This window comes from Phytophthora sojae, assembly GCF_000149755.1.
Source record: "Phytophthora sojae unplaced genomic scaffold PHYSOscaffold_1, whole genome shotgun sequence".
Classification (NCBI taxonomy): Eukaryota; Oomycota; class Peronosporomycetes; order Peronosporales; family Peronosporaceae; genus Phytophthora; species Phytophthora sojae.
In genome coordinates, this window is record NW_009258115.1 from 12,874,555 (window position 1) to 12,894,171 (window position 19,617).

Genomic DNA, 19,617 nt, shown 5'->3' on the forward strand with positions numbered 1-19,617 from the left:
TGATTGTAGACTGCACTGTCGATCGTCTCGGGTAGAAGAAAATCGCTGATCGTCTGGCAAATGTGCGGGATCGCCTGCAACTTGTTCGACAGTGCGGCACTCATAAATAGCAGCGTCTGCACCATGGTGTCGGACAGAAGTGAAAGTGAACTACGTTAGATCGGACGAACAAGGCATGGTATTTTCCTCGATATTTCAACTGATAATTGATGTGGCATGACCTACGTCGAACTCTTAGCAAACGACGTTTTTCTATTGCATAGTTGATCGCAAACTAATTCCTCCAGGAACATGCCAGAGTAAACCGGCATATTCCGAATCATTTGGGAAGCGTACTCCATCTTCCTCTCCTGCAAAAACTCGGGACTGAGCTCGTCTGACATCAACTCGTATCTCTCCAGCATTTCTGCTGCAGGATCTTCCCCTGCCAGTGCAGCATTGAGCATCTTTTGACGCTTTAGTAGCGGTGATGGCAGGAAAGAAATCTGCATGGGGAAGACTCCGTCTGAACCCTCACTCGAGTGCGTTAAAACTTCTCTTATCATCTTGAATCCGTTGGCCGGACTCGTGAGCATCATCCTCGCGATTTCCCTGTCGGGCGTGAGCCATAAGAAATACCAGTAGTCGTTCAGGTTGGTTAGTAACCCCACCGGAGCACAACGCACTTCGCTTTTCAGGTCCGCGGCAACCAGCTCGATAAGAATCTTAGCTCGCTCTTCAACCTCGCAGCGGTCTTTCGTGAGCTCTACCACGAAGTGAAGGCCCGCGAAAACATTACGCATCACGTCTGCCACGTCGTCGATAATCATCATACTCGCTGTCCCTTTCAATACGAACGGCGGAACGTTGCAGTCGAGCAAGTCCGTCGTCTCACGTATCAGGATCCCGATCAAGTCGGTCGTTATCTTGGAATTTATGTGGGCACCAAGCAAGATCCTGAAAAGACCTGGGCGATAGTAGAACAGCAACTGGTCTCAAGACTCAGTCTGGCCAGTCGCAAAACAACGACGGTAGATCAACGGAGCATGATCGCGGCAGCAGTGATCATCCCCAAGCTACTCTACATTGGCCATCACGCGTGGCCGTCCACCTGCACTGTTCAAGAAAATCAAGAACCATGTCTGGCATGGTAGTTTTATATCTGAGCTCAGTGGTGTCAAAGCCTGGCTCGACGCCGATCTTGCTGCCATGCCGTGCACGCAAGGAGGGCTGGCGTGCCCGACCTTAGAGTTGAGCTGATGGCAATGGCTGCAATCACCGTTTCGTCCTGGGCCGTGTCAGGAACGCATGCCAGTCATATTGTCGGGGATATCCTGATGGCATCTCCAACGGGGGGCATCGCCAGAGCACCGGCGGTGTATCTGACACCGAATGCCGGTGTTCTCCCGGCTACCGGATTTCGTCGTGGCAAAACCCTGTGGGCTATTGGACGCATGTTAATCACGGCGATCGGGCGGTCACCATGCTTCACGGACAGGACCCCAATGGTGTCAGCGCTATTCCAATTAGCGGTTCATTTCGGGGGTATTCAGCTGGCATGGAAGGGAACCTGGCTGGAGATGGAGGGTGCTGCACTGCGCGCCGCGACTTGTCGTCTGGTTCTCGCCGAGGAAACGCGAGAGCTGGGCCAGCAGTGCCTGGAGTGGTTGCCATACGCCAACCTTGCCGATCTCTCCATGTACAACGGCTTTGAAGGACGCAACTCGTCCAAGTCGGACTTCCAGAAGCTGACACAGTTCGGTCCGCGTCTTCGCGATATTGTGCACTGGAGGTGTTACGGTGGTGGTAAAATCACGTTTACACCCCTCTGCAGCCTCTCGCGCGCGTTCGACACAATCGACCGCGTAAAGCTTGTAGAAGTACTCCAGACATTCTTACACGACGACGAGGTCCGATTGATCAAGGTTTTGCTCGCCGACACCAAGCTCTCTCTGCGCTCCGGGTCCAAGGCACAACACAGCTTCGATAGCAACATCGCAACGCCGCAGGGCGATGCTCTTTCACCGGTCCTGTTCGTCATCTACCTGGAAGCTGCGTTGCGCGACCTCGCATCCCACCTCGGAGTGAATCGGACCCTACTCGACCAAATGATCGTCTATGCTGATGATGCAGACTTTGTCTGCCGCGATACCGAGCTGGTCCAGCGCATCCAAGCCGAAGCATCAGCAGTGTTCGCACGCTGGTCCCTCCAGATGAATGCAACTAAGACAGAACTAACCATGATTCAGCGATGTAAAGGCTCATCGGGCTACTCCCGACACGCTCGGGCGACAGAAGAGGCGTGGCGCTCCACACAGAAGCTTGGCAGTCTACTCGGCGACTCAGAAGATCTGACACGACGCAAAATACTCGCAGCAGGCGCGCTACGTTGGCTCTGGACAATATGGATCTGGCCCCAGTACGTCAGTGACGCCACCAGAGTCCGGCTGTATAACTGCTATGTGCTTCCTGTTCTGTTGTACAACAGCGGAACGTGGGCACTGACGCCGTCCGAGCTGAGCGGACTCGAAAGCTTCCACCGCCGACAACTACGTAGCGTACTAAACATTCGCTACCCTCAGCGAATCTCTAACGCCACGCTCTACGAAATCTGTCAGGAACGCCCGCGCCGCCACAGAATCACAGCAGCACGATGGCGTCTGTTCGGCCACATCCTGCGCCGGCCCGAGATCCCGGCGTACACCCAGATGGCCGCCTACTTCGACTCGTCGTCCAAGGGAACCTGGCGTGGACGCCCACGCACGACACTACCGACTGTGCTCGATGCGGACCTTATCTCGAGGGGATACGCCTATCGCCTCGAGACCCGCCGTGACCTGGACCAACTTCGGCTGCTTGCACAAGAGAAACCTAAATGGAAAGCCCTCGAGAGGGCAATTGTCGCCGCACTGCCGGCGAAGAAGGACCCGACGTATGCGGACACCACCTTATGCCGTCGACTAGCAAAGCTGAGCCTAGCGACAGCATAGTGTGGCTACGCGAAAACGTAATACATTACATTACATTACCCCTCTGCAGAACGAAACACCTTACGACCGCTGTCAAGACGACGATGGAATTACTTAGCGTCGTGCTCGTCACCAATTTCCCTCGTCTACTCTATTTCACTAGATTCAGCAGCGAGCTTCGGGTCCTTACATCTCCTACCGACCATCCGGCTGTCGTGGAGATGCTAACTTCAAAACCGGCAGAAGCACTATTGACGACTGGGACCTCTCCGGCTCGGCGAAGTGGACCGATCCGGAGTCACGTGAGACTCACCCGGTTTGCGTCAACATCGCTCCGGTCGCATTTTGCGGTTGTATACGTACATCCGCACCCACGTGTGAGCCGCCTGGTGTGCCTTTGGATGGGGAATAGGAGGTGGTCCGTGCCCCGCCGGCACTACAGGGAGGCCATTGCAGCGGCATCTCGGCGCCGTGCCCGCACAAGTCTCAACAGGCGGATGGACAAGTGGACTCAGCTGAGCTCCGCCGCTGCGGAAGGAATTTCTCAACTGGAGTGGAGCCGACTCCGACGTATCATCGGACTGAGGCCTTGGGGGGAGCAGCTTCTTTTCCGTCTCAAGCAGCATGCTTTCTCACTTTTCGACCCGCCTGGATGTCCCCACCCTGGTTGCGCGGGAGTCGCGAGAGTGGACTTACATCATGTCTTCTGGAGCTGTCCCGCACCGGGAGACCTTCGGCGCGTGTTCGTCCAGTGTTGGCGGACAGCAGGAGTATCAGAAGCCAGCCTTGAGGCGGCGTGTTTCAGCGTGGAACTGCCTCAGGTACCAGCGGGAGTCTGGGCTGTGGCTGATTCGCTTTTTCCTACAAGAGCTGGGCTTGCGGAAGTAAGTCTCACAGCTGCTATCACTAACGTTGCGGAAAGCTGCTGGAGGATTGGGGCTGCTTTGTACCTACTAGGGATGTCAACGTTGGGACCTTTGGGTCCCTCCAACTCGCTCCAACTCGAACGTTGCAAGTTGGAGTTCGAGTATGGCGCAACTCTGCCCAACTCTTCGAAATCTTTCTCGATACTCAAAGCAGTATATTTTTCCCTCCAAGCTTGTTGGATTTTCCCGCTGCTTTGTTCCAAAACAAATGGAATTTCCATACTACCAGAAGCATAAGGTCTAGTAATTCAAACAAGACAAAATGGACCAGTGCGGGCGGAGCAGAGGTCGATGAGGCGGTCGCGGGCCGTAGCGCAACAAGGCCCCAAGCGCATACTCGGACAAGACTCACGGACACCGTGGCCATCTCTGAGGTGCCCTCGTCGCCAAGCGATATATCCCGTCGTCTTTTTCCGGCCAAGAATAAAAAGAAGAGGAAGAAAGCTAAGGGAACCAAGCGGCCACCAGTTCAGCTTCGATTCATGCTATCGCCACTGCCGAATCATTCTTCGGCTAGGGACCAGGGCACAGCATCCAAGGGGCCTCGCGGTGAGGCGTCTCCAACGACAGCACCTGTGGAGACGGTTATCGAGAGTGAGGAGGAGGAGGAGACTGCTGAACCTGAGCTACAAACCTGTCCGGTGCCATCAAAGCTCTACGACATCTCCGGAGCCCACAACCCCTACTGGTACAAGTTCATCAAGTTGGTGCCACGCCCCGAGTTCGAGCATCTACACAAGCCGGGTAATAAACATGCTCGTGCCGCCTACTGTACGAAGTGCAGCGCTGAGGTCCACTTTGAAAAGGGACGAAGCCACGTTAAAATGCATCTGCAGGTTCATCACCCTGCATACTTTCGAGACTGTGAGAAGAAGAAAAAAGCCGCCAAAGACACCAAGGTTACCATTGCCAGTGGCGCCCCTCACTCGACACCTTCGGAAAAAAGCGGGTTGTGGCCGTGACTCCAGAACAACAGCGGCGGGCGAACCAGTATCTCGCGTTATGGATCGCAAAAAATATGCGGCCACTCGTGATAGTTGAGGACGAAGGACTCGCATTTTACGTCAGATACATCACTGAAACACTGGGTGGGATCTCGTTGAAAGTTCCTGGGCGAACTCAAGTTTGCGTGGACATCGTGCAGTTAGCGGTCGAGCTCCGTGCCGAGTTGAAGGGAATGATCAAGGAAGGCTGCCGCTATTACGCGGTGACAACGGATATTTGGACGACTCTGACTACGGAGGGCTACGTGTCGCTGACCCTTCACTATCTCGACCTAAAGTTTCGACCCTGTAATTGGACTCTCGAGATTGAGCGATTTCCAGGCCTTCATAGCGGTGAGGCTATTGCGGAAGGATTGACCAAGCTCTTTAAACGCTGGGGACTAGATCCATCTTTCTGCATAAAGCTAGTTCGAGACGGTGCTTCAAACGGGGTGTTGGCTGGCAATCTCATGGGCGTTCCGCACATGTCGTGCATCGCGCATTCACTGCATCTTGTCGTCGGAGGTGCGCTCATCAAGCGTACACGAAAGGCTTCAGGTGTAGCAAACAGTTCAGGGCTGGTGACGGAGCGTGCACCGGAATCTCCACAACGCATGGGTGGAGCTGCAGCAGCTCTAACAGCAACAACATCTCCAGCCGTTGCAGTAGTTCCTGCCGTTCTAGTCCTTCCAGCACCCCCCGGAGTTGCAGGGGACCTGTCGGTCCAGTCCTTCCAGCGCCTCCTGCAATTGCGGAGCAAGTGGCAGTGCCCTGCGAGGACGATACGAAGCGTGCTGATACGGATGCTGAGCCGTGGGAACAAGACCGGTCAATTCAAGAGTTGGCTGATTTTCTGCGTCAGTGGCACGTTATGGAACAGCTCTACGCGCTAGACGAAGTCCGGGATCTCGTGCAGCGATTTCGAAGTCTGGCAACTTACTTCCACTCTTCGCAAAAAGCAACCTCCTGCCTCAATGCGATACAGAAGCGTCTAATTGCTGAATATCGGACAGGCGAAGATGAATTGCACGCCCGAGCAAGGCAGCCGTTAAAAGTGGTGACAGACTGCCCACCGCGTTGGAATAGCGCGAGGGATATGTTGGCGCGAATGATCGAGCTAAAGCAGCCACTGAAAGGTTGTTTTCGTCATCTCAAGACGGCGAAGGGGAAGAAGGAATTTCAGCGGATGCCGAAGCTCTTCCGGCCAGACGCCAAGGACTGGTTCACGATTAAGTGCCTGATCGCGCTGCTTGACCCCATCGCAGCGACATCCGAGCTGCTGGGTGGGCAGGGCTATCCGACACTTGCACTGGCATTTCCCTGTCTTCGCCAGATTGAGAGGACGGTGAACAGAGATGACTTGTTTGATGAAGAAGCATTACTGGTGGAGGACGCACCATTCAAACAGACTGTCCTAGACCTCATGACAACCGTTCGACTTGCTTTCGTGGGCCTTTTTGAAAGGCGTTTTGCAGATCTGCCAACCGATTTGCTTTGGATATCTTATCTGGATCCAAGGTTGACCAATATGGAGGGACTCACCAATGACCAGTGCAAGGAAGCTACCACAGGCCTCATCGATGCTGCAATTGCACTGGCAAAACAGGAGAATTTGAATCAGTCCCAGTCCCCACAACCCGATAAAGTCAGCAACGCTTCTCAGGGCTCTTCGATTCCCAAGAAGCAACGGACGACGGCCGTTGAAGGTGTTTTTGGCAAGAGAGTTCGTCGTGACGCTCAAGCTAGTGCAGCTGCTCGCGAAAAGCGTCTCAAAACGCGCTGCAGCGCTGAAGTTTATCGCTATCTCGACGAGGTCGCTGATACAGAGTTTGATGCAGATCCCCTGGAGTGGTGGCGGCTGCATGGTCGCTCGTATCCTTATCTGGCTCCACTGGCAAGACAATGGCTGGCATGTGTCGCTACCTCGGTGCCGTCGGAGCGAGCGTTTTCATCTGCAGGCAACATTGTAAATTGTAAGCGGACCAAGCTGGACCCTTCACTTGTCCGGGATTTACTTTTCATCCACGATAACTTCGAGTTTCCAGAGTGGGAGACGGACGAAAAAGCAACGAGCGACCCGAGTCACGAACAAGTCAACCAAAGCAAGTAATTCACCAATACATTTAATGTTGTCAGCAATTCCTCGATTCATTTTTCCTAGATGGCATTCCTTACGCTACATCAGCACCAGTCGGGCCAGCAGTAACGAAACCACCACTCCATCACTAGCGACTTCGCCATCAGCAAAGATCACGCCCCCCGGCAACGAGTAATAGTCCATAGAGTACAACTTCCTCTCCTTTGACAACTTCGCTGACGGCTGCCATCACCGAATTCGCCCCAGGCGACGCCGTCTGTGCCGACCACCAGCCGCTGTCTCCGTCGACTAGCACCACGATCTTGAGGCCGAGCACGTAGCTCAGCGCCATGAAGGTCACACCCTTAACAGTGCCGTACGTCGACGACAAGGCGTGCACCACCTGGGTCTTGGTGTAGTCGGCCACGGTGCCGTACATGGCCGACGTGGCCGAGACCACCTCCTCGGTCATGTAGTCCTTGACGTTGATGGTCGTGTGCGCCGTGGCGCATACAGAGGTCGAGACGGGATCGTGCGTCCATTTGACTACCGTCGAGGTCACGCCGACGGCCTCGTCCTTCTTCTTGAGTGGGTTCTGCTGGTCCAAGCAGAGCGTAGTGGCCACGGACGCGATGGTGGCGTCCAGTCAGCTCCATCATCGCCACTTCGTTGCAGCTCAGTCCGCACCGTGCTACGCGACATGGACTCCAGCAGACGCAGTCCAGCGGCTTCCCTGTAGAGCCCGTGATCAGCTCTCCGTCAAGCAGGCCCAGCACGCAGACACCGTTCTTGTGGTTGCGCAGCAAGGCGAAGCGCTGGTCCTGTGCATCAAGCCGAATGAACTTGTCCATGCTGTCCGTGGTCGCCCAGCGCCACCCTGCCGTGATCCAGTGCTCGTGATCGAAGATGGCCGCGCACTCCAAGCCCACGAAGCCACCGATGGCGGGGACGCACAGCCCCACACGCGCCACGAAGGCCATGACACCGGTCACGAGGAAGTTGTTGGAACCTAAATCCTCGGGGGTGTCCGTCCTCGTCGAGCTTCACTGCGACTGCATCAGCTACACTGAGCCACGATCCGTTCTCCTTCCTTGCTAGGAAGAGCTTAAGTTCAAAGGTCGGAAACTCATACGCGTTCTCCTTGCAGATGACACTCTTCAAGCCAGACACGGAGTCGTCTTCCTGAACCTCCACGCAGAACACGCCTTGGGCGTCGCCTGGAATCACACAGAGCAAATCCATCATCCTTCCTCCTGTTCGGTAGCTCTGGCGAGAAAATTTTGCAATGAGCTGCCAGGACAAGCGAGTCTGACTAACGAATGATAGAACATGACATGGCTAAACATCTAGGATAATTGCTTTTCGGGAGTATCGAAGTCGATAGGAATCGAGAGCTATAGAGAAGCGCTGGCGTTGATGCATGGGGTACCGCAAAAAATCATATCTTACCGTCCTCCATTTCCTTCATACTACAGTCGTCGTTGCGCGGTGGAAACAGCCTCCTCCCCTGCGAAACTTTGGACGGTGCGTCCTGCAGCTGCAGTTGAATCAACTGAGTTGATGGCGCCGGGAACGAGACAGTAATTTACAGAGCAATCAACATTGAATGGCCGGCCGCAGCGTCAGGCTGGAAGTAAAAGCAAAATGGGAAGTGGTCACTGCCCTAAGATTGCCACATTCGTATAATTTCGAGCCCCTGCCATGAGCAAAGCTCGCCTCATGTTGAAGTGGATCGCGTTGAAGTGGCTCCCATATGGCCAGGATAGGAATCTGTCCTCGGTGCCAGCTCCGAAACCATCTGACATCAAATGAGCGTGCGCGTTTCCGATGGGGGCACGATAGCCACGGCATACTCAAATACTCGGCGCTCGTCCTGCCCTGGTACGGCGGCGCCACCGTGGCTTCGGCGCGCGTGCAAATGGGGCACGCCACGCCCATCAATTGGCGGCTGAAGGATGCGCGAAAAATCCACTCCCACTGCTGATACCGCCCAGAGACGGTGAGCGCTCTCGGCCTCCAGTCGTCTGGCAATGAGGCCCTCATAAGCATCGACGTTGGCACTTGCATCCACGCCCCCGAGCTGCTGCCACCCCATTTGTATGCATGCCCATATAGTAAGTCTACTGCCAGCCGCAAGCAAGCATTGAGCTGCATCGGCAGGTTTAAGCTGCCTGCCTGCAGATGGCAATCCGCAACTCAGGTCACTTCAAGGATACGCCCCTAAATCGTAGCCGCCCCCGCCTTAATCGTTCGAGCAAAGGAGACAATTCGTTCGAGCAATCGGCAAAAACAGGCCAGTTGCGATCCGCCCTTGATCCCCCAACTCACTCGGCAAAAAGCTCTCTCGCGGTGACAAGCCAGAAGATCTCGACTACGCCAGCCAGCCATGTCGGGCTTCTTCATCGACCCCAAGGACCTGCCCGACGACGGCTACGGGCTCATCCAGGTGCTGTTCCTGGGCGCCGTCTACGGCTTCGTGCTCTTCAACGCCAGCAACCTCATCTCGGACGGCAGCGAGCTGCTGCTGCTCGTGCCGTCCATGGCGGGCATCGTGGGCAGCGTCGTGCTGCCCGTGCTGGGCGCCGTGCCCGACGGCGCCATCGTGCTCTTCTCGGGCATGGGCCCGGACGCGCAGCAGCAGGTCTCGGTGGGCGTGGGCGCGCTCGCGGGCTCCACCATCATGCTGCTGACCATCCCGTGGGCGCTCAGCGTCTTCGCCGGGCGCGTCAACATCGACGAGAACGGGCGCGGCAACTACGTGCGCCCCAAGGGCGACCAGCACTGGGCCAAGCTCATGCCGCCCGGCAACAAGGACCTCACGCGCACGGGCGTCGTGCTGTTCGACGAGATCCCGTCCACGGCCAGAACCATGATCTTTACCAGTCTCATCTACCTGATTCTGCAGGTCCCGGCGCTGTTCTACACGGGCACGGCCAAGGAGGACGCCCAGGCCGACAACACGCAAGTGGCCAAGGCCGAGAAGCCCTTCGCCATCGTGGCCTTTGTGGTGTCCATGATCTCGTTTGTGCTGTACCTCTACTGGAACGTGCAGCGCTCGTCTGAAGTCAAGGAGGACGTCATTGATGAAGTCCGAGTGGCTGCTATCCGTGACGGAGAGATCAGTCTGTCCGGTATCCTGGCTGCAGAGGTGGCTAAGTTGAAGAAGGAGTCCCCGACCCACGCTACGCCGCTCAACGCCTCGCGTGAGCACTTCGACCGCGTCGCGGACATCATCCGCCCGTTCTTCCACGCCTACGACAAGAACCGCGACCGCCGGATGGACGCGGACGAGCTGCAGGTGTTCTTCAAGGACCTGGGCGAGGCGGTGTCCCGTGACGAGGCCGAGAAGTGGATGGCTGCGGCCGACAAGGACAAGAGCGGCTTCATCGAGTTCAACGAGCTCGTGGAGGCCACGCTGCGCTACCTGCTGGCCAAGTATGAGAACGAGATCCAGGGCCGCTCGTCCGTCTCGATGCAGCGCGTCGTGGTGGAGCAGCAGTACTCGCTGGCCATCCCCGCCGCGGAGGGTGAAGATGACGAAGAGGAGGAGGAAGTCCCGGAAGACCTCGCGCACCTGTCCATCGCCGAGCAGCAGAAGAAGATCAAGATCCGCTCGGCCTACATGATGTTCCTGGGCACGGCGCTGGTGCTGCTGTTCTCGGACCCGATGGTGGACGTGCTGTCGGAGGTGGGCGCGCGCACGGGCATCCCGGCCTTCTACGTGTCGTTCGTGGTGGCGCCGCTGGCTTCGAATGCCAGCGAGCTCATCGCCGCCTACAACTACGCGCAGAAGAAGACGTCCAAGACCATCTCCATCTCCATCTCTGCGCTGCTCGGCGCCGCCTGCATGAACAACACCTTCTGCCTGGGTATCTTCGCGGCGCTGATGTCGTTCAAGAGCGGCGGTCTGGTGTGGGAGTTCTCGGCCGAGACCTTCTCGATCCTGTTCGTGGAGCTCGTGATCGGCTACATCGCGATGAAGAAGACCCAGCGTCTGCTTGATGGTTTGATCGTGCTGCTGCTGTACCCGGCCTCCATCTTCCTGGTGTTCCTGCTGGAGAACGTGCTCGGTCTGGACTAAACTGTGTTTAGCCGAGTCTTCGGCTGTCGAGAACAGCTAAGTGTTGAAATTGTGATGCGCAACTTCCGTCGAAGTTGCTTCGAGATGCTGCTACGTGTAGTAAGTCAACGCATGTAGGTAAGGCATTCCCAATACATTTGTCTTTCTTTCTTCCGAGTTGTCCACGGTGATGTATTGAATTTGATGTCGGTCTACCAAGTGCGGATCGATACTTCACGTTGTACGGAGAAGACATGTCGGATTCGCGAGGACAGGAGGCTTCAAGGTGTGTGTCCTTCGAGTACGCGTTGATTGGGGTGGCGAGCATTAACTAGGTATCGAGAAAAGCAAACGAGTGGGGCGCTTAACCAAGGCAATCAAGAAAAAGCATTCGTTCCAGTTCCCTAGGCGCAAACTGAAGCTGTGGTTTGCCATAGTGGCTACGGTGCAGGAGGCAATGTCTGGCTGCCGTCCAACGCAGAAGCTGCACAGAAACTCGAATTGGGGGAGGTCCATCCACAGGTCGAGACCTTGGTCAATGAGGCAGAGCTGGGCACCTCATGGACAATCCAAACGATTGCTCGAAGAGAGAAACTTGCCAGATCCCGAATCGGAGCAAATTCACCTGCTGGTGAAGGTCCCAAACTGGGCTGCAACTCGTCGCGAGTCGCTTTGTCGGACCGGTTTTGGGGCCGGCCGCCGCTGTATTGGAGTTGTAAGTGCTGCCTGTGCTTATAGGTTTATGGGGCACAAATAGCAAGGAGATCACTAAGCAAAATGCAATAAGTGTTCCTTACGACCTGTGTGGTCCTTTTAAGCAAAATTCACGACTGACCTTCCTTCTACTCCTAACTCTTCCTCTCTACCTCTACAGATCCTTGCGTTTCAGTGCCTTCGGGTGACTCCGTTCCCGCTCATCCCTCCCAAAGACTTGATCCGTTCACCTTGTCGGCCCTCAAAGCCGCCCAACATGCCATCCGTCCCCGAAGTCCCGCCACGGCACATCATCCCTCCAAGATACCGGCCCACGGGTCTCCACCTTCGAGACAACCCGGCCCACGGCCCACTGCTTCTCGCCCGCGGCCACAGCAGGTGGACGACCTCAGGCACTCATCGTCGCCCACGCAGAGTTGGAACGGTCCGAGCCGTTCCGACTCGGCACAAACTGCCCACCCAGGATATCAACGCCGCGACAGCTCGAGCGAATGGTTGTGACTACAGTAGGGGAGTTGAGTTCCACGCGTTGCCAGTCGCTCAGTGACTTTATCGCTCAAGCTCTCCCTGAGAAGATCCGCGTTCGTTCAAAATGGCTTTCAAAATTGTCTCACTCGCAATTTATCCCCAGCCCTCAACTTCAAGACAAACTGTTCGTGGTCAACGATGTAGCTCCGTACACAGCTTAAATTGACGGTGCTGAGTGGCCTGCTCAAGTTATTCCGAAGCGGTGACACGGAGAATTCTTTCCATTGGGCCTGGGATACTGTGTTTCACGCGGTGCTGGATTTCGTGTTCGCACTAGGAAGCATTAACCGGGACTCGAACGACGGCTCTCATGACTTTTTGTTCATCTTGAGGGACGTTTGTATTTTTCGCGGTGAAGAAGAAGCACCCGGTGTTAGTCTCAGTGTGCCGAGTAACGAGCTCACGGACAAATTTGCATGGAACTATGGTAGCGTACCGTACTTGTTTGGGTATTCTGCGTCGGGGTACAAGGTGAATTTGTTTGCTATAACTTGAGGATCTGGATCCTCGGGGGTGACAAACCATCGTATCGGTTCGTTTAACTTGGCGAGTTTGGAGGAGCGTTTCCGAATGACACTCGCCCTTTTTGAGTTTATCTTTACTATTTCCCGCCATCGCTGAAGCTTGTCCAGACTCAGGCCGCTTCGATTTCGGGGAGTATTCGCCGTCCAGGTGGAGTTGTTGTCCGACTTTACCCAGCATTCGTTACAAAGTATTATCCCGATGGAGCCATTCTGCTTCATCTGAAACGCGTGTACGGTGTTTTGGTGGAAGCCAATGTGGCCAACGTCGATCGGCTTACGGCGCCGAGTTCGCGAAAGAATACAGCCACCTTTGAGCCTCGTGGCGCAATGGTCGCACCACGTGACTTGCTCCCACTGTTTGCAGCCTTAAGGGATGTTCTGCAAACGCTGGTGGCTCTGCATCGTTTAGGGTGGATTCACCGTGACATTGGCTGGTCGAACGTGCTCAAGCACAAAGATCGGGATTCTTGGTTTTTGATCGATTTCGTCGATTCGGCCACCAGTCCGCGTAGTCGCGAATGCCTGAGCGTAGAAGAACACGCTCCCGAGATGTTCGTTGATAACAGCTTCCACACAACTGCTGTCGATATCTGGGCAGTAAGCTATTTCATCGATTGTAGCCGAGTTGGATGGGACGCCTTGGCCAGTAGAAGAGCGTTTCACAGGCGGTTAATGCAGCAAGACCCGGCAGCGATTTAATGCAGCAAGACCCGGCAGCGAGACCCAACGCAGAAGAGGCATTACGCGAGTTGTTAGGGCTTCAAGAGGAAACGTTTCGTGATTTTGAGAAAAAAGTGCTAGCGATAGCATTCAAAATGATGAATGTTACTTTTGCTACTCTGAAGGACTACAATACCCAACAATTAACTTGTCCTTAAGATGCAGATCTAAGTTGTGATCTTAGCTCCAGTCCCGAATACATGTAGACCCATGAGGTGACGCAGAACCACCTAATCTAGTTTTTTTTTTGCCTAGAATTGCGTTAGTAGCTTTCCACTCGACATCCAAAGCCACCTTACTTAAGTATCGATCTTCAATAGACTTCGCAGCGAGTCCACTCATTGAGCTCATTGTTGCTGTGGCTGGCCTCAGAAGCAATCCTTCACGCAAGCACCTTTCCCGAAGCCTCGCTCGTTACTGTTTGGTAGCCCATTCCTCTTGGACAAAGCGGCTCTTTGCCAAATAAGTGGCAACATCCTGTCGGTAGATTCTAAGCTCTCGGACAAGATATCCTTGATGAGCGTGAACGCGTTGGCGGGGCACTTCAGCAAAAGCATCGCGATCTTCTTGTCTTCAGTGAACCAGAAGAAATACTAGGCATTGTTCAGGTCCGTCAAGTGGCCCATAGGAGCCTGTCCGTCTCCACTCTCGAAATCGGCCACGATTAACTCCATCAGCAGCTGCTGCTGATACCTGCTAACGATCCAGTGCTATGGAAGTAAGCCATCAGTCCCAGTGAGATCCTGTTTAACCTCGATAACCAAGCGAAGTTCACCAAACACGATGCGATACTCTTCCGCCCACCGGTCTACAATCATTAAGTCAGCACTTCCCTTCACACGAAACATCATCTCGCTTGTAGCATTACTGGAAAGCAGATCCTCGGACGATGCATAAAATACTGCGGTTTACCGTTCGGGAATAGCGCATCTTTCAAGTGCTCATCCATGTAAGCCAGATAGCGCACGCGTTGACAATAGTGGTCACTTTCCTCCCAGTTACAACCCTTCACGGAGAACTCCAGCTCCTCTTTGACCTCCAGCATCTTTGTTGACAGCCCAAGCTTCTCGATAAACTCCTCCTCCTTCGAATAGGTGCACTCTGAAAATCCGTAGACACTTTGTTTATCAGCATAGGAATTAGTAACATTCTTCACAGCGCTTTCAAAGCGCTCTTCAACATCTGCAAGCGTCATTGTAGGCTCCGACGCGTGCTGCAGCTCGTGATTCTTAGAGACTCGAACTACATGGACAACGTGGGTGTTGGCCGATACATCACGGTCACCAAACCCAGCGTGATCGAGCCGAAACAAAGGGTAGTCCAGGCGCTCCAAGTCAAGCGCTTCAGGGTCCAGCTCTCTCGTCTCCGCGGTCGTCGGCCACTTGCCATCGCGCTGGGCGCAGAACAGCTCCAGCTTCCGCAGCGGGCACTTGATCACGTCCGGATTGCGCTGAGCGACTGCCAGCCTGAGGTCTTCGAGTATGCAGGTCTCAAGCAGGTCGATCACGAACGGGTGACCCAGGTCAATGGCTAGGGCACACACCAACGTCACCATACTTCTTGCGAGGGAAGGGAACGGAGACATCAACTGCTGGTCAAGAAATATCAAAACTGTGATGATACTGTCAATCCTTGGCCACTCTGCTCTAAAATTCGTTTTCATTGCAAAATTTTCTCGCCAGAGCTACCGGCTGGAGAAACGATGATGAACCTGCTCTGTTTTATTCCCGATGGCGGGGACGGCGTATTATCCGTGGAAGTTGAGGAAGACGACTCGGTGTATGGCTTGAAGAGTGTCATCTGCAAAAAGACTGTGTACGAGCTTCCGGCCTTAAACCTGCAGCTCTTCCTGGCAAGAAAGGAGAACGGCTCGTGGTTACGACTAGTTGATGCAGTCGCAGTGCAGCTCGACGAGGACGGACACCCACAAGGTTTTACTGAGATGAATCTCGATAAGTGGCTCAACAACGCTTATCACTTCGGAACGAACTTTCAACCAAGTGAGGGGGAAGTGCACGTGCTGGTGGTCCTTCCTAAGAACCCGATGACCTGGGCTACGACGGCTCAGTCGTTGACTAACCAGCAAATGAAGATGATTGTTGAGGAGGTTCTAAGGGAGCGTGACAATGAAAAGAGACCTACGTTCTCCACGTCATCATGCTCCCGCTCGGAAGAAGAGAAATTGATGGCCAAACTTGGGTTTAAGTATTCGACCATAGTCGCCATGGAAGACGAAGATACCTCAATTGATCCCTATCTATGGCAAGAAAACGTAGCAGAAGACCATCCAGACCAACGAGCGGCCTGCATGCAGTACCTTAAAGACAACCTTCGGGGTGTAGTGGCTCAAGACGAAGGCCAAAAAGCCGCTCGATCGTGGGGACAGAAGCCCGACTTCTATCTCAAAGATACTTCCCAGATGACGGGCTTGCTCGACTGCGATATGTCGCCGTTCGTATTGAAAGGGACAGCGAGTATGATGATTATCGACGACGTGGCAGACCAAATCCGTAATATACTTTGTTATCGAACTCAAGAAAGGTCGCTGTGAGGCGAAGAGCTGGCTAAAGTGCTTATCGAACTGGTTTGAAGAGTGAGATGCGTTGTGCTCCGGTAGGGTTACTCACCAACCTGGACGACTACTGGTATTTCCTGTGGCCCACGTCCGACAGGGAAATCGCGGGGATACTGCTCACGAGTCCGGCCAACGGGTTCAAGATGATGAAAGACGTTCTCAAGTACTCGAGTGAGGGTTCAGCCGGATTCTTCCATATGCGAATTCCTTCCCTGCCTTTACTTCTACCAAAGCGCCAAAAGCTGATCGAAGCCGCACCAAAATGCTGGAGAGATTCGAGTTGATATCTAATGAGCTCAGTCCCCGGACTTTGCAGGACAGGAGGATGGAATACGCAGTTCAAATAGTTTGCCCTGGGTGAAAATGACTGGCACTGTAACAAACACTTTCGAAACGAGGCTACTAGCTATAGGGAAATGCCAGCAAATTCGTTAGTTATCTGAAAACCGTCACTTCTCGAGGTTGCTTCACATCAAATCGTTCGTACTCAGGTCAATCGCTGGCCTAATATCCAGCACAGCTAAAACTCCAGCACCAGAAGCCAGTCGTTGTCGACGCCACCGGTCGACGGAGGGGTGAAGTCCTCGCGCGTGTCGTTCTTGTCGTCCGGAACGTTCACCGTGGAGCTCGCATAGTACTGACCGTCGCGAGGAGAGAACCACGCAGCGCTGCCCGATCGGGCACCCGATCCGTTGTCGAGCTGGAGGCTGAACGAGTCGCCATGGCCAGTGTACGCGAAGTAGCTGTCACGAGTCTTCGACGCCAGCACCGAAATGTACCTGGTGCCCTCGTACGTGTTGACCGACACGCCAGTGTGGTTGCTGGGGCTGGCCAGGAGTTCGCGAGCAGGCTAGAGCTGCTCCAGCGTAGCAATGGAGAGGTTTTGCAGTGGTTTGGTGACGTACTGGATCTGCGTCGCGCCTTCGAAGTAGATGTCTTCACGCCACGTGCCAGAAGCGTTCTGGTTGATCTCCGGATTGTAGTAGAGATCGCCACTAACCAGATCAGCCTTGGGTTCGTACAGCTGCCACACGCTGTTGGCTCCGTACGTGAAACCCATTGCTCCATTGTACACGCCGTGATACAATCCCGTGCGAATGTGCGACGCGGCCGCTCCGGGTTAAAGTTGAAGTGCGCGCCTTCGTAGTGATTTTCCAAGTCGAGAACTGGTCCCGTGAACTTGTCACGCATTTCGACGATGTTCTCGTAGTTCTTGGTGGAGTCCCAGCCCGAAATGGGCGTGAAGTTGTAGGCTGGGTCAAGTAAGGCGTGGCCATACTGCACCGCGTCCACCGACACTCTGTCTTCCTCGTTCGGCAGCATGGCGTGGCCGTAGGGCAGTCACCCTGTCTTCCTCGTTCGGCAGCATGGCGTGGCCGTAGGGCAGTCACCTCAGGCTTCACGACCCAGCTATTTGTCGGATGGAACATGGTCATTGAGTCGTAGCCCTGCTCCCGCTCGGAGTCCTTCAGACCGTGACGCATAGTGGCCCAAACGGCCGACGTGTCCTCCAGAGGCGCCATCATGCTGAGGAAGTCCTGGTCCGGGTTCTCGTTGTACGCGGCCTGAACCAACGACATGTTCCACGACCAAATTGCGTTCGAGTCGCCGCCAAGAATCTTCGGTAGACCACGGTAGCGCGAGCCGATGAACTTACCCCAATCATAAGCATTTGACTCGTTGAAGATCCGAGTGGCATTATCCCACCCACCGTTCACGTACATGCCCCACACGGGCACAATCGCAAGTAGAATGCCGTAGCTCGCAGCCAGATCCACGGTCCAGTCCACGAGCTCGAAGTACGCTTCGTTCGGGCTGTAAGGGTCCAAGTTGTTGAGCGGTAACTCGCCGTAGAAGTTGGTGCGCGTAGCGCCTTTCACACACCCGATGACGGAGGTCTGCACCACGTTGTAGCCTTGTTCCGCCCGCGTGCGCAGGTAGAAGTCGATGGACGTCTTGTTGAGTCGGTGGAACAGCTCCCACGCCGTGTTGGCCTGCCAGAAGAAAGGTTCCTCGGTCGCCGTGCGATAGAGATACCGTCCGTACTGCGGCGCGGAGATGGCAAGGTCGTGCCAGGATGGATCTGCCGAAGCGGTGGCAAGGCCTTCCAAGGGGGCCAGACAGGCAAGTGCAGCTTGAACTTTCATCGATGACTTGGCTAGTGCGACGGAAATTGCAGAATGAACTCCTTCTGCTTGGACGGACGCAATTCGGTTGATTGATTTCACGATCGGTGGTTTCCATGAAAAACGTCTTGAGCTGGCGTACGTGAAATGCATTACGGATTCTGTGATTGCGGTGGGACTGCAACTTGTTAAAACCACTAACCAGCTGAATCAATGATGAAGATCAAGAAATTGTTGACGAGCACCGTGCCGTTTTTGTGTTGTCCACGTCGCCAAATCTTTCCCATTTACCTTTTCGCTCGCAAACATGGAACTTCGCATGTGAAGCCGAGAACAGTGTACCAGGGTACAGCACACGTTGTGCTGCACACTAATGTAGCTTAATGCTGTGCAATAGGCTAGCTTCAGTAACGCGACCACCATTGCACGACTACCTAATGCGTAGTATAATAGGTTTTGTGCACCCAAGAAGAATGATAGTGTAGCCCGTTCAGGTTCCATGCACTGAAGCAAGAACGGTCGCTGTCGAATGTTGCTTGGATTGCTGCAATGCCCAAAGTTCTACGCTATGGCAGCAGCATCGGATCCATGTTCAAAACCTCTCACCCGTCCAAAGATTACAGTTCCCAATCCATGCGTCGAGCCAATCCGTCAAGGAGATTCCACTATTAAAGCCCAAACTTCATGCACCCACTCTCCTTGTGCTGGTCGCCACACCCCACACTGCAATACCTCGATCCGCATCGTCTGCAGTTGTAGTTGGCGAAAAACCCACAAACACAGCAAAACCTGCGTGGCGGGTGCGTGGGCGGGCCCACTGCCGCCGTCAAGTAGTTGGGTCCTTCTGCGTTGTCGCCATTGCCCAGCTCCTCGAAGACCAACTGGGCCAGACTCTTGACCTTCCACTTCTTCTTGCTCGAAGCAGCCACCCTCCTCTTCTTCCTAACAGGCTCCCTGCCTGACGCTGCAGTGCCGGCCCCTCCTTCCTCCTCGTCCACGTACGCTTCGTCCCCATCTTGAGTTCCGTCACCTTCGTCCGCATCTTCACCGAAATTATCTGCTTCCAGGGCGTCCAGTCGAGCATTGCGCACTTCATTACGAGTGTCGTCATCCACGCGCCTCATTGCAGCGCTCAGCTTGTGCGTTCGGCCTGCGTAGCCCATACAAAAAACATTATTAAGGATAATAATGAAGATATTTCGAGTTCTATTGTGCGGCCTCTAGAGAGCTACAGGAGCCCGGAGCGGCGAGACTAGAAGCGTCGGTGTACCCGAGAGACGCTTCTTCGCAGGCGCATGCCGCCCACCAGCTGCGGAAGCGCGCGCCGTCGTCGCCAGGATGGTCTCATTCCAGCGCTTCTTGCCGTCATACGCCTTCCCCATTTTTGGTTTTGGTTTTTGGGAAGTAAAGTTTGTGGGAACTTTGAGGACATACAA

General features: G+C 54.6%; 12 protein-coding genes across 12 annotated transcripts; 6 read left to right on the plus strand and 6 right to left on the minus strand.

Moving 5' to 3' along the window:
- Positions 1-221: 221 nt before the first annotated feature.
- PHYSODRAFT_472926 (hypothetical protein) lies at positions 222-839 on the minus strand (the record flags this gene model as incomplete). Its single annotated transcript, XM_009519596.1, has 1 exon — positions 222-839. A coding segment is annotated over one exon (618 nt), but the record flags the coding sequence as incomplete, so codon positions are not given.
- Positions 840-2,192: 1,353 nt separating this feature from the next.
- Positions 2,193-2,969, plus strand: PHYSODRAFT_467847 (hypothetical protein; the record flags this gene model as incomplete). The annotated part of the gene is made up of 3 exons (XM_009519597.1): positions 2,193-2,537; positions 2,598-2,756; positions 2,871-2,969. The coding sequence occupies 3 exons, from the start codon at positions 2,193-2,195 to the stop codon at positions 2,967-2,969; spliced, it is 603 nt and encodes a 200-aa protein (XP_009517892.1).
- Positions 2,970-6,043: 3,074 nt separating this feature from the next.
- Positions 6,044-6,967, plus strand: PHYSODRAFT_475045 (hypothetical protein; the record flags this gene model as incomplete). The annotated part of the gene is made up of 2 exons (XM_009519598.1): positions 6,044-6,408; positions 6,604-6,967. The coding sequence occupies 2 exons, from the start codon at positions 6,044-6,046 to the stop codon at positions 6,965-6,967; spliced, it is 729 nt and encodes a 242-aa protein (XP_009517893.1).
- Positions 6,968-7,097: 130 nt separating this feature from the next.
- PHYSODRAFT_263899 (hypothetical protein) lies at positions 7,098-7,914 on the minus strand (the record flags this gene model as incomplete). The annotated part of the gene is made up of 2 exons (XM_009519599.1): positions 7,098-7,529; positions 7,564-7,914. The coding sequence occupies 2 exons, from the start codon at positions 7,912-7,914 to the stop codon at positions 7,098-7,100; spliced, it is 783 nt and encodes a 260-aa protein (XP_009517894.1).
- An 85-nt stretch (positions 7,915-7,999) lies between these two features.
- On the minus strand, positions 8,000-8,179 carry PHYSODRAFT_380705 (hypothetical protein; the record flags this gene model as incomplete). The annotated part of the gene is made up of 1 exon (XM_009519600.1): positions 8,000-8,179. A coding segment is annotated over one exon (180 nt), but the record flags the coding sequence as incomplete, so codon positions are not given.
- A 1,141-nt stretch (positions 8,180-9,320) lies between these two features.
- On the plus strand, positions 9,321-11,015 carry PHYSODRAFT_349569 (hypothetical protein; the record flags this gene model as incomplete). Its single annotated transcript, XM_009519601.1, has 1 exon — positions 9,321-11,015. One exon carries the CDS (start codon positions 9,321-9,323, stop codon positions 11,013-11,015), a length of 1,695 nt encoding a protein of 564 aa, XP_009517896.1.
- A 432-nt stretch (positions 11,016-11,447) lies between these two features.
- PHYSODRAFT_477142 (hypothetical protein) lies at positions 11,448-11,732 on the plus strand (the record flags this gene model as incomplete). Its single annotated transcript, XM_009519602.1, has 1 exon — positions 11,448-11,732. A coding segment is annotated over one exon (285 nt), but the record flags the coding sequence as incomplete, so codon positions are not given.
- Positions 11,733-12,300: 568 nt separating this feature from the next.
- PHYSODRAFT_295364 (hypothetical protein) lies at positions 12,301-13,638 on the plus strand (the record flags this gene model as incomplete). Its single annotated transcript, XM_009519603.1, has 4 exons — positions 12,301-12,360; positions 12,393-12,707; positions 12,869-13,357; positions 13,411-13,638. The coding sequence occupies 4 exons, from the start codon at positions 12,301-12,303 to the stop codon at positions 13,636-13,638; spliced, it is 1,092 nt and encodes a 363-aa protein (XP_009517898.1).
- A 435-nt stretch (positions 13,639-14,073) lies between these two features.
- On the minus strand, positions 14,074-15,035 carry PHYSODRAFT_323973 (neutral zinc metallopeptidase; the record flags this gene model as incomplete). Its single annotated transcript, XM_009519604.1, has 3 exons — positions 14,074-14,190; positions 14,233-14,288; positions 14,393-15,035. 3 exons carry the CDS (start codon positions 15,033-15,035, stop codon positions 14,074-14,076), a joined length of 816 nt encoding a protein of 271 aa, XP_009517899.1.
- A 147-nt stretch (positions 15,036-15,182) lies between these two features.
- PHYSODRAFT_323974 (hypothetical protein) lies at positions 15,183-16,346 on the plus strand (the record flags this gene model as incomplete). The annotated part of the gene is made up of 3 exons (XM_009519605.1): positions 15,183-15,990; positions 16,098-16,226; positions 16,327-16,346. The coding sequence occupies 3 exons, from the start codon at positions 15,183-15,185 to the stop codon at positions 16,344-16,346; spliced, it is 957 nt and encodes a 318-aa protein (XP_009517900.1).
- Positions 16,347-16,575: 229 nt separating this feature from the next.
- PHYSODRAFT_310467 (hypothetical protein) lies at positions 16,576-18,202 on the minus strand (the record flags this gene model as incomplete). The annotated part of the gene is made up of 4 exons (XM_009519606.1): positions 16,576-16,905; positions 16,957-17,117; positions 17,162-17,363; positions 17,447-18,202. The coding sequence occupies 4 exons, from the start codon at positions 18,200-18,202 to the stop codon at positions 16,576-16,578; spliced, it is 1,449 nt and encodes a 482-aa protein (XP_009517901.1).
- Positions 18,203-18,849: 647 nt separating this feature from the next.
- PHYSODRAFT_476336 (hypothetical protein) lies at positions 18,850-19,344 on the minus strand (the record flags this gene model as incomplete). Its single annotated transcript, XM_009519607.1, has 1 exon — positions 18,850-19,344. One exon carries the CDS (start codon positions 19,342-19,344, stop codon positions 18,850-18,852), a length of 495 nt encoding a protein of 164 aa, XP_009517902.1.
- Between the last annotated feature and the right edge of the window lie 273 nt (positions 19,345-19,617).